The 13,369-nt window shown below is 31.3% G+C and overlaps 1 protein-coding gene across 1 annotated transcript; it reads left to right on the top strand.

Annotated features, from left to right (window-relative positions):
- The first annotated feature begins 7,190 nt into the window (after positions 1-7,190).
- LOC7495831 (selenium-binding protein 1) lies at positions 7,191-11,709 on the top strand. The gene is made up of 7 exons (XM_002298636.4): positions 7,191-7,499; positions 8,492-8,687; positions 9,205-9,432; positions 9,694-9,925; positions 10,098-10,205; positions 10,328-10,600; positions 11,245-11,709. Exons 1-7 carry the CDS (start codon positions 7,367-7,369, stop codon positions 11,524-11,526), a joined length of 1,452 nt encoding a protein of 483 aa, XP_002298672.2. The 5' UTR covers positions 7,191-7,366; the 3' UTR covers positions 11,527-11,709.
- The last annotated feature ends 1,660 nt before the right edge of the window (positions 11,710-13,369 follow it).

Here is a 13,369-nt window from a genome sequence, read left to right as displayed (position 1 = left end):
ATCTAAATTTTTTATAAAGAAAACATTTTTTTTTGTTGATTTTTCTTTGGAATTTTTACAGGTTTAATAAAATTCTAACTATTTACACTTTAGCCCATGTCCTAACACATTTTACACTGAAAAATACACAAAAATTTGTTTAAGGATATCTTTTTGTACTTTAGCCCATGTCCTAATACATGATATAAAAATCCATTTGAAAATAGAGTTTTTTTTTATTATTAACATTGGCGTCTGGATCAGATTGCACGTACCTCAACTAATCTCACCGGTCATGAAGTTAACAACCATGTAAGGCTCCAGTGACCATCATATTAGCAACCACAGGGATCGAACCTAAAACCACAGGAGAGCAAATCTCTTAGTCCCAAACTTTTATTACTGACTCACCTACTAGATGGTTAAAATAGAATTATTTAGTATTATGTGCTAGTGATGATATAAATACAAATCTTAGTTCAGACAAAATCTAATCTATTTTTTTTTATAAATTTTTTTTTTATTTGTTGATTTTTCTTTGAAATTTTTATGGGTTTAATAAAATTCTAACTACTTACACTTTAAATAATAGCCAATGTCCTAACACATTGTACACTGAAAAATACACAAAAAGAGGATATCTTTGACTTTTTTTAAAAAAAATGGCTACTCCTTATTTTGTGGGATTTTGATCTCCCAGCACACATTATATTTGTCAAAGATTTATCTCCATCTTACATTATTTTTTTTCTCTTGAACTAATCTGAAAATTAAATTAGATTTAATTAGTTTTAATAATTGTAGTCCTCTATCTGATGACACTAATAAAAGAGTATATTTTTTCCAACCCACGTCCATGTCCCATCCCCTTATTTGTACGGCTCTCACGCTCCAAAGCAAATACTACCGTATGTTATCTGACACGTGTATATCCGTCCCCACTTATAATCTTAACTCATTTTAATCGGCAGGTATGCGTTTGACAGATCATAGCTGACACTTTCCAATGGAATAATTCCTGCATGATATTTGGTGAAGTAAGATTTTTATTAAAATCGATCTGACAGTTGTCTTGGATAAAGTTTATGTTATGAGCTGGAAATGTTAATTTATTTTTAAAAATATATTGTTTTGAGAAAAATATTAATAAGTTCTTCACCGAGTATCAATTTCTTTATCCATTTTTTTTATATATAAAATTCAGATCGATTGAGATTCTAAATGAATAAGGTCTCAAGTTCAACCGTTAAGCTTGATATAAATTGTATTTATCTTTTAGTTTAATTGTATTTTAAAAAAAATTATTTTTTATTTTAAATTATTTTTTTATTATTTTTAGATTAATTTGATATGTTGATGTCAAAAATAAATTTTAAAAAATTAAAATATATATATTATTATAATGCATCTACAAACAAAAAATTCATTAAAAATTAACATCTACCACAACTCAAACATGGTAAAAATTATGGTAAGCTTTCTATTTCATAATCATAAATCAAGTCCACCCACATTGTTTGGTATAATAGGTGAACAATCATTTTTTTTAAAAAACACATTTTACTTTAAGTTAATTTTTTATATATGTTTTTTAATTGTTAATGTACTAATATTAAAATAAATTTTAAAAAATAAAAATATATATATATTATTTTAATATATTTCTAAATAAAAATATAATAAAATTATTTAAACCCAACCCATTCATAAAAAGTGGAATAGAGCATTCAATATTATATTATATATCCTCACCAGGATTCACGTGTGGACTAATGATATTTATCATTATCATGATGTAAGAAAGTTTACTTAAAACATATTTTTAGGCAACCTTAACATATATATGACTCACTTGTCCTCATCCTAATGACCTTAAATTCCTTTTGGTAGGAGGATAAGGTGGTTGGTTTTTCACAGGGTTTCCGGCCAAGCAACCACCACCGTCTGGTTATCTTAAATGAGTTATTTAATATTTTTCGTCAACTGAAACTAATTTTTTTTCTCTTACAAGGGCTTTGATGATACATCTTCACATCGTGCATTAAAAAATATATTTATTTAGATATTAATCTCAAATTTGAATTCAAAACGTCAAGTAAAAAGCTTGGGTCAAGAAATTTGTTTCCTCTGTAGTCTCAGATTCGAGCCCTGTGATTGCTCATATGATGGTCACTGGAGACTTACATGATCGTTAACTTCAGGGCTCGTGAGATTAGTCGAGGTACACGCAAGCTGGCCCAAATACCCACGTTAAATAAAAAAAAAAACAGATATTTTTTAAGATTAAATGTTAGTGTGACAAGATATAAAGAGTGAGCCCTACAATTCATTAAACAAGAAATAGTAATCATCACATTAATTTGTACATATAATATTACTCATTGTTTTTTATATTTTATTAAACATTCCTTTTAATCACCGACACCACTTCCTCAATCTTTTCTTCCTCTTTCTGTACATCTCCTCGAGAACCATTGAATAAAGCTGCGGTTGTTTAACAACTGTTTTTATGTTTGTGCGGGGCGCAATAAGGTATTTAGTAATCAACCAAACTGTATTTTATATTATAAAATTCATTAAAAAATTAAGTTTGAAATGTAATTTTTGATAAGCAGTTTTTATATGTGTTTTTTTAACTAAGTTTCATTATATATGTTTTTTGCTGCACATAAATCTCAATCATAATTTTTACCAAACACATATCTAAATCCAACTAACCACACCTAATCATATTTTTTTAAAACTTATTTTTTTTAATCCACAACCACAAAAGTTATCTCAAAAACAAAAATACTCTAAATTAGTGAATAAACTACGCTTGTGGCACGTGATTCCCCACGGGCAGTCAATTTTTTACGATGTGAGAAAAATATCAAGGGAAAAAAATTAAGACATGAGTCACCTAACTAATCATTAATTTAAATAATATAAATAACAAATATAACAATAATAACAAAATATATATATATATATATATATATATATATATATATATATATATATAAAAAAAATCAACATGAATCCATCTAGAATATAAAAAAACTCAATATTGAATGTGAAAACTAAAAAAATTAACAAGAAAAAAAACTTAATTAAACTGAGTTAACTCACAAATTATATGAAAATAAATCCAACATATTAAAACTTTACCATCCTTAATCTACACTACATGGCATTAACATAACTACTTGCAATCTAAAAGCATCTACTTAGCCTATATATTTTTAATTACACGACATAAACAGAAATTGCAAATTCTACATAAATACAAAAACTACAAAATGCTATCAACAATTTCATTTTACACTCATACAATTTCAGAAGATAGAAACCTTGAATACAATAACTTATTCTTCTAGGAATCAAAGAACTCTTATTTTAATTTTTTTTATTCACAATTACAAGGGATAAAATCATTATTTACATACTCACTGTACACAAGTATGCGCACACACAACCATTCGTATTAATATTTTTCACCCAATACAAATTGTCCTCCCTCACCATTTATCCAATTTCAGTTCATTTTATGATTAAACCCTTCTTAAAGGTATTAAGAATTTATATGCTAACAAGTTAAAAAATCATTCTCACCTAGTATTTCTTTCCATTACATGCTAACACAATCAATTCATGCAAATTCCTTGTCAATTATACTAACCTCCTTTAAATTATCATTCCCAAGTACACTAGACATTCAAATTCAATTAAACCAAATAACTAAATTCATTTCAAATCATCTTTAACACATTCCAAGCACACATAAACTTCATTAATCTTCACTTTGACTTGTACAAACGAGTTTATAACATCTTATCCTTTGATGATATAAATTTTAAATGCTAACTAATCAAAGTTTTTTTCTCCTTTTTTTCTTCTTCTTTTATGTCATGATCCCTCTCTCCCTGTTCCTTTTCCTCACTTTATTTTTTTTTCTTAAATCTTGTCTTAATTGTGTTTAAGCCCTCATTCCTTTACAATCTTGCCTAAATTTCTTGTTTCTCTCAAGGTGTTTTAATTGTAGATGTTCTCAACATTTTTTTTCTCTTCTTCCTTTCTTTTCTAGTTCTTGCTTGCATTTTATAGGAGAATAAAAAGTTGAATTTCAGGTGTTTTAATTCGAGCTTATTTATCAAAATGTCATTAATGAGCCTACATGTTATTTTATGCCTGGTTATTGACATTTTGTATGGCTTTCCCAACTCCAATTGCCTTAAGATCTTAACCTAAGATAGAGAAATGTGTCAGGAGATCCCTCATAATGTTTTTGCTCGATCCAACGATCGGATTAAGAGTTATATTTGATAACGTAGAACTGGTCGGTAAGTGATTTTACACCAAAATTTGATTTTTCTTGTTTCATCCTTCCATGTATCTTATTAATTATTTTTAAATCCTCTGGATCATTTTCTTATTTCAAAATGTACTTATTTTATTTTTTCACCATTTAGTTTATTTACAGGCTTATTACCGTTTCACAATGTTGTTATCGATTTTCAATCGAGGTTTACACCAACACTTTTTCATGTCATTCTATCTTTTTATCACCTATTTATCACATATGTAAATTTATTTATTTATTTTTTGTTTATTTTATTTTCAGATTTTTAAGGGTTTGCAATCGGTATTTCCATACACTAGTTTTCAATTATTTAGTCTGGGTTTGCATGCTAAATAAATCATAGGATTTTCACTCTTATCCATGACATTTCCTCCTTATTTTAATTTTTTTTCAATCAAGTATTAGGCTTTTTAATTCAAGTTTAGATTCTTATCATTTCCTTCGAGACTTTTATTACTTTCCTTGTGATAATATTATTTCCCTTACTAATACTTTCTTTACATACATAATCTTAAATTTTAAAAAAATTACATATTTAATCATGAGGGTTTACATATTTGTTTATATATATATAATTTTTTTCTGACTAGGCAACCAATTTAATTTTAAAGAATAAAATCATGAAAAAATATCACTTTTAAAAACTTGCAAAAGAAAAAAAATAGCAATAAAAAAATAAGGATCAAATTTGATAGAAAAAAAAAACCTCATAGTGGATGAAATTATAAAAAAAAAACTAAAAAATAATCACAAACAAAACAAATAACAATAAAAAAATGATTGAATTTGAAAGATAAAAAAATAGAAGAGGATAAAGTTGAAAAATATTTATAATTTTATGACTCAAGCGTGTTTTAATTTATTTATTTTAAATGACTCGAGGCATAAACGTCTTCAGGAAAAAAATGTTGATATATGGACAAAAAAATAAGGAAAATGACAAGAAATTCATGGTTAAAAATATCATATAAAAGGCAGATAAAAAAACAAAGCCTAATCACTAATAATATAAATGTTGAATGATAAAACTGAAAAAACACCAACTTTAAAAAAGAGAAACGAACCCAAGAAAACTAGGTGAACCATCTAAACCTGGGCAAAGGTCTCAAACTCACAACCCATTAAATCCTATATCCGAGCCGAATCAATAAGTTCAATTCCTAACCAATTTAATATTGATTAGTCAAAGTAAATCCAACAAAAAGCAACAATTAAAAAAACCCAAGAAAGTTCGGGTCATTATTAAAATTAGTGGAAAATTCTAGAGAAAAAATTAAATTAAAAAAATTATATCAAATAAAAAAATAGCATTGAAAATAATGAGAACAAAACTTAAAAGAAAAACCCAACAAAGAATGATAAACAAAAACACCTAAGATAATCAGGTATTTTTTAAGACCAGCAAAAAAATCCACATAGAAAGCAAGATAAAAAAAAAAGGAACCCAATCTTCAATTGAATAAACACTATAGGATAAAATAGGAAAAAAATTAGCTTAGAAAAAGAAAAAAAAACCAAGCAAACCTGGAAAAACATCCTAAACCTGGTCAAATCTTTAAAACTCGCAACCCATACAACCCTAGATCTAGGTTCAATCAAAAAGTTTATTATGAACCAATTTAAAAATAACAATTTTAAAAACTTGTCAAAGCAAAAAAATTGGCAATCAAAATAATTGGGATTAAATTTGATAGAAAAAAAAAACCAAAGGAGGGTGAAATTGTAAAACAAAATCAATTTAAAAAATGATTTCAAATAAAAAAATAGCAATTAAAAAAATAGGGACCAAATTTAAAAGATAAAAAAATTTAAGAGGGATGAAATTGAAAAGACATGCTAATTTTATAAATTATTCAAGATATAAAATCATAATAAAAAGAAAATAGACCAAATATGAAAAATCAACAAATTAAAGGGTTGTTCTTGAATTTTTAAGGGACCATTGCAAAAATCTAGGCGGGAAAAGAGAGAAGAAGGGGGGAAGAAATATCCGCTAATGCCAAACTGCCGTGAATCTTGGAACATGTGCCTCCTTATCGAGTTAGGGGTGCCAAGACCTTTTAAATGTCACCTCGAAAGGCGGTATTTGATTGTCAGACAACCTCTCATGTGCCGCCTGAATAGAGCGGGGGCTGTCCACATGCTAACATGTGTACAATACACGCCAATTATTTAAAAAAAAAAATTATATTTAATAAATGTAATTTGCAAAAATGCTCATGAGTACTCTTGAAATTTACAATAAAAACAATGTAAAATGATAAATAAAAAAATTAGTCTTGGGTGAAAATTTTGTTGGTTTTGTTTTTAAAAGCATCAAAGTAATTACAATATTATAAAAAATTAAAAATACAAAAATATACTTCAGTAGTAGACATTAAGTTATTTTATTATAAAGTTAAATGAGTATTTTTACTATATAAAATAATCAGTTTTACCCTGTATAATTTATAAAAAATAATTGTATCATATTAAAAAAATCATTTTACTCCTAATAACTAGTTAAAAAGATTTTGCAAAGGACAATAATAAACTTTCATTTAAGAGACTATTTATTTTTGTTTATAATTGTGTTTAAGTATGTTTTAAAAATACATTTAGCTTAAAAAATATCAAATTAATATATTTTTAATATTTTTTAATTATTTTAATATTTTAATATTAAAAATAATTAATATATTTTTAAACAAATTATATTTTTGAAAAACATACTTCATCAAAATATAAAAAAACACATCAATTAGAAAAAAAAACTAGGTAAGGCGTACAGATGCATCCCCCCTGGACACATTCAACAAAGGTATCAATAGGAGGCTAAATTCAATAAAAAAAAAACAAAAGGACTGCCACCTCAATTTCAGCAAAAATAAATAGAAACAGCAACACGTTAGATGGGAGTTCTGTTCTTCTAATGTAAGATTGCATGACTTAACAATTCTGTGTAATATTACCAAAAAAAACACTATTTTGTGTTAGAAACTTGAAACTTCTTGGTTCTTGCTGCTCACCATCATCATCCAGAGAGAGAGAGAGAGAGAGAGAGAGATGGCTACAGGGACAGAAGTGGTGAGTGCTCATGGACATGGATGCTGCAAGAAAGGACCAGGTTATGCTAGCCCACTTGAAGCCATGTCTGGTCCAAGAGAGTCACTTATTTATGTCACTTGTGTTTACGCTGGTAATTGTTGTTGTTGTTAACTTTATTTATTTTTCTTTCCCATTATTTGTTTTAGTTGTGGTCTTTGTGTGCTTGATTCTTTTTCTTTGGAGTTTCTTGAAGTTTCCTTCTTGATGGATGAGAGTGGTTTTCTTGGTTTCTTTTTCTGGGAAAATTTGGTTGTGACTTCAGATCTTGATAAGCAGTGTATATCTTCATACTGTCACCAAAATTTGTGTTCTTTGTGATTTTTTCCCCTTTAACTTTCTTGGATATGATCTCTGATCAAGTTAATTTATGGAGCTTTGTGCATATAATTGGTGAAACTTCAATTTTGGTGGGGTCAAAAGAATATTATTGTGAATCTTTCTTGTTCACAGTTGCTTTTGTTTATAGACAGAGAAAGTGAGCAATAGGGATACTGGGAATTTATTTGCCTTTTCATTTTGATCAAAGATTTCCTCCAGTACCTGGGATATGCTGGTCCATCATATGATGTAGAAATACATTTCCTCCAGGGAATGCTCTCCTGCTGCTGCTGCTTTTAAGGAAACATGATTATGGTTTTCGCCCTTTTTTTGGACTTAAGTTTTTGGTCTAGGAAAGTAGTATCTCCTATTAATGAAAATGATTTTGTCTAGTGCATGCTTACAACATTTTCTTTACAAGAAATATGGGAACACTTTAATTCTATATGTTAATGGACTTTTATCTCTTACTTTTGAAAACACTACATGTTTAGTTTTATACAGTAAACCTCAGATTGTAGCAGAATATTATTGTGAGATTTAGGCCTGTTCTTGATTTGCATGGCTTAACAACTTGATATTTACATTTAAATACTTGCTACAGTTTCTAATGTATGCCTCTTAAAGCTGCTTCCTTTATTGATGGATCAATTAAATGAATTAATGTTCCCGAGTTTTATCTTAACTCCTTAATATTATCATTTTTTACAAGCTCATGGAAAATAAGTGATGATAAGGAATTTAATTTTTTAAATATCTATACAGGAACGGGAATAGAGAAGCCTGATTATCTAGCCACAGTGGATGTAGATCCCAACTCACCTAATTATTCGAAAGTTATCCACAGGCTACCTATGCCAAACTTAGGAGATGAACTACATCATTCAGGGTGGAATTCTTGTAGCTCTTGTCATGGAGATCCATCAGCAGCCAGGCGTTATCTGATCCTTCCTTCATTGATGTAAGATACTGCAGTTTATTTTATATTTTCGAATTTTAATCTGGACAAGAAGAGAGTTGCATTGTAGAAAACTAGGAACTATGCACGTAGATTTTGGCATTGAACCAACAAACACGAGTACTAACATTGTTATTGGAGGGTGCTTTCATGGTATAAAATCAAAACAAATATAAGAATTGATTCTTAGGTTAAAAAATTAACCATGCTGTTTAAGAATTATCAAGCAAGAGTTAGGTCGTGAGCATTCATGAGTGCGTTGAAGTTTTGAAGATTTCATTTCAAAAAATGTCATGCAGTGGTACCAACTGAAATACTCCATTGTTTTTTATACTCATTACTTGCCACTTGTATCTGAAAGCTGAAGCATGCTTTGAAATCCATGACTTTGAATCAGTTCTTTGAATATCAAGTTTCCTTTTTATTCCAGTCAGATATCTCTGCCATCTAAAGATCATCAATCATTTAACTTTTTAAACCAAACACTCAATAAGTTTCTTATGCTATCTATTTCCAACAGATCTGGTCGCATATATGCAATTGACACACTAAAAGATCCAAGGGCTCCCTCATTGCATAAAGTTGTTGAGCCTGCGGATATTGTAAATAAGACAGGATTAGCATATCCACACACATCCCATTGCCTTGCTTCTGGAGATGTCATGGTATCATGCCTAGGAGATAAAGATGGAAAGGCAGAGGGAAACGGATTTCTTCTACTTGATTCAGAATTCAACGTAAAGGGGAGGTATTTGTCCATGCCCCTAACCTAAGCAGCTTCCTCTTTAACTCTTTCGCTTTGGTTAACGCATATTTTTGGTTTGATTCACTTAATTCACTCTACTGGTACTAAATAACTAAAAAAATGTTTTCCAGACACATGAAATGGGGTTGATTATGTATCAACTTTACCTTTAGTGTTCTTGAAAGTGTGCTGAGATGCAAATTTCACTGAAGAGTAAGAAAAATGTGATTTTTGTAACCTTTAAATCATCTTCATGATCATTAGGTGGGAGAAACCAGGGCACAGTCCGAAATTTGGTTATGATTTCTGGTACCAACCTCGACACAACACCATGATTAGCTCCTCATGGGGAGCTCCTGCAGCCTTCACTAAAGGCTTCAATCCGCAACATGTTTCAGATGGTCTTTATGGGAGGCATTTGCATGTCTACAGTTGGCCTAATGGTGAACTGAAACAGACATTGGATCTTGGCAGTACTGGACTCTTGCCCTTGGAGGTGATTTCTTTAGATCAATATGTTGATTCCTATGATTTAGATATGGCCAACGTTTCTTTGCCTATGATGCATGCACAAACTCACTTTTGTTTATATACTGTCATCATTGCTGCAAGGCATCGCGACTCTTCAAATAAAATCTCTGATATATCCCTGTTTGACTGATTTGCAGATAAGGTTCCTTCACAATCCTTCTAAAGATACAGGGTTTGTTGGATGTGCCTTAACAAGTAACATGGTACGATTTTTCAAGACCCCTGATGAATCATGGAGCCATGAGGTATGCAAATGGTAGATAAGATGCTTGTTTTCCTTGTGGATAGCATTACTGTTTGTTGGATAATGTCATTCTAAAATGACTCCATTGCCAAAATACTTGGCGATCCCCATTTGTCTTTTCAGTTGGCAATATCAGTGAAACCATTGAAGGTGCAAAACTGGATTCTTCCAGAAATGCCAGGGCTTATAACTGATTTTCTCTTATCTCTTGACGATCGGTTTCTATATTTTGTCAACTGGCTGCATGGAGATGTCAGACAGTACAACATTGAGGACCCCAAAAATCCTGTCCTGAAAGGACAAGTCTGGGTTGGGGGGCTGATCCAAAAAGGAAGCCCAGTAGTTGCTGAGGGTGAAGATGGAAAAACCTGGCAGTATGATGTTCCAGAAATCCAGGTTAGTATGATCATTGTAAAAATCTAAAGTACTAACACCTATATCTAAATTGTCTACTAAAAAATCTTAACTGCTTTACTATTATTTTTATATTTCTGTTGACAATACTGTAATGATGGATCCTAGTTTAAATGCATGTTAATCTGATTATCCTTCCATACTAGAATGCATTTGGCTCATCCCTCACGTATCACACAGCCTTTGGAATACTTTCCACACCAAGAGCTCATGCCAGATATGCGCATTTGCCAGGAAGCAAATAGTTATATCATCTGGTATGGAAACTTTAGAACCAACAAAGGCTGATATGCCTTTTAGGCATACTTTCTTGTCAAAGAGAAGGAACTGCTACGTTTCTGGACATCATGACACACCAAGCCTCCAACTACCGTGTTCATGCATTGATGATGCTACATTTTTCCACTGGACCAATTGTGCAGTGGGAGTTAATTAATTGGGAATTTGGAATGAAAAACAATTTTTTTTTCTCAATTTGTCGTGTATGATTCTGGCTCATAAAAACACTTTTGAAATAATGTTTCAGTTTTGGATATCTTCCCTAGAGCTTATTTGTGTCTCTGCCAAAGAGTCAACCTTCACTTGCATTGTGGTACAGATTGATAAACTTCATAATTTCTGTTTAGGGACATCGATTGAGAGGAGGGCCTCAAATGATTCAGCTGAGTCTAGACGGGAAGCGGCTTTATGTCACCAACTCACTTTTCAGTACTTGGGATCGTCAGTTTTATCCAGAAGTCGTGGAGAAAGGATCTCATATGTTACAGATAGATGTTGACACTGAGAAAGGTGGTCTTGCAATAAATCCAAACTATTTTGTAGACTTTGCATCTGAACCTGATGGACCTTCCCTAGCCCATGAGATGAGATACCCAGGAGGTGACTGCACATCAGATATATGGATCTAAGCATCCTGGATGGTTTGGCAATGAGGGGTTACCTGAGAACAGACCTTAGGAAGCAATAATATCAATGTGTAAATTGCAATGGCATGTTGTCGCACTTACTCTTTGATGGATGAGTAACTTCGTTCCTTTTAATGCTTTAATCCATCGTTTAATATCAAATGATAATTGCAGTTTCATAATCAACATGAACTTATGCCTGATCTGGCCATCATGGCGCTTTTTTGGTTTGCTCCCTCGATTCTTTGCTAGTTTTTGTGCTTATAAATCTCATTGGTCTTTCTGCCCTTGGCTACTGGCCTCCATCTGCTGTAACCCTCAATATCGTCTAATAGAATGTCTCTCATTCATCAGAAAACGGGTTCCATTTTATCAGCTAAGATTGTAAGCAATTCTTTGATTATATACATGACCAATTAAACAGAAATCATAACGTCCATGGTCTTAGAACTTCATAATTTTCACATATTTGAGAGATTGAAATCCTGAAAATAATTTATTGATAAGTTAGGAAATCAAGAATATTTTGATTTCCTGCAAGATTGCACCACTTGCCTACTTGCTAGCATGTGGCTTCAAATCTTCCTTGGCAGATTTCCTGAGTAAAATTATGTTGTTTTCTTTCTTTTATCAAAGTCAAGACTCAAGACATAAGTATCTGTAGGGATTTGAGACAAAACAAAAGAAAGATGACAGAAAGTTATTGGTGGGATCAGAATGCTTTAGGTTCACGTGAATTTGATTTTAAATAAGTAGCGAGTACACAATAATTGAAAAATGTCTTGATAGAGACAGCTGAGCTAAGTAGCACCTAGATAAAATGGAAGCCTAGTGGAAGAGAACTTGCGATCAAGAAATGGAAACAAAGAGGAACAGAAACATTTATTCCTTGCAACTTTTTCTCGCAGCCTTCTTATTAGTTCTAGTCCTTGTAGAACTGAGCTCCCAGTTTAGAGTTGCTGCTATGCAAGCAAGTACTGAACAAGTGCAATACAGTGGTTCCATGGTAGAATGTAGTGATGAAATGGCAGAGGAAGAATTATCAATGGAGTCAGAGACAAGTCGAAGAATTGTTAGAGCTGTCAAATATATTACTCCTGGAGTTTTGAGGTCCGACTCAGCATTCTGTGGCAAGGTTAAGAGAGGCGAACCCTATCAAGGCAGCTGCCTACCTCCACCATCAAACAATTACAACAGAGGGTGCAACAAGTACTACAAGTGTAGGTCATGATTAGTATTGTATAGTTTGTGATAATGTGGAGGGTAATTTCCTCTTCAGGAACTTTATTTTCTCAATAATTGCGTGTCATTAAGGTCTATTTTTATGTTCTTAAGATTTGCAATCAAAAGAAAATTGATTCGCAGGACTGGATTCCTATGCATCATCACATCACTGTTGAAATCAAATACATTTTGTTCAACTGTTGCAATCATTGCTAGTGATAAAACTGCATCATTTTTTTTTCCAATTCTCCTGTCCACGGATATGATCTCTAGTGCTTACTCAATAAATATTATCTGTTTGAGCCGGGCAGGCATGGATTGATGGTGGTTCGTACAGGAGTATACATTCTCCGACGACTCCACCTGGAAAATGACAGCCATTTACTTCAGCAATGAGTCTAACCTGGGCCATTACTTCTTGAATACTCTCCTGTTGGTCTTCGACACACACCTCACAAGCTGATCTTAGAACAAAAAAGTCTCAAATTGCTTAGCAATGAATGGTGGAATATGTTCACCTCTTGATATTGACAGGAAATATAGGAGGCTTTTTCAACATTTTTATCTACACTTTCCATTTTTATGGCCATTTTTCCAATTCAGAATTGATTTTCTTATAGTA

The sequence above is a fragment of the Populus trichocarpa genome, chromosome 1, assembly GCF_000002775.5.
Source record: "Populus trichocarpa isolate Nisqually-1 chromosome 1, P.trichocarpa_v4.1, whole genome shotgun sequence".
NCBI classification, from domain to species: domain Eukaryota; kingdom Viridiplantae; phylum Streptophyta; class Magnoliopsida; order Malpighiales; family Salicaceae; genus Populus; species Populus trichocarpa.
This window is presented reverse-complemented; position numbering and strand designations above follow the sequence as displayed.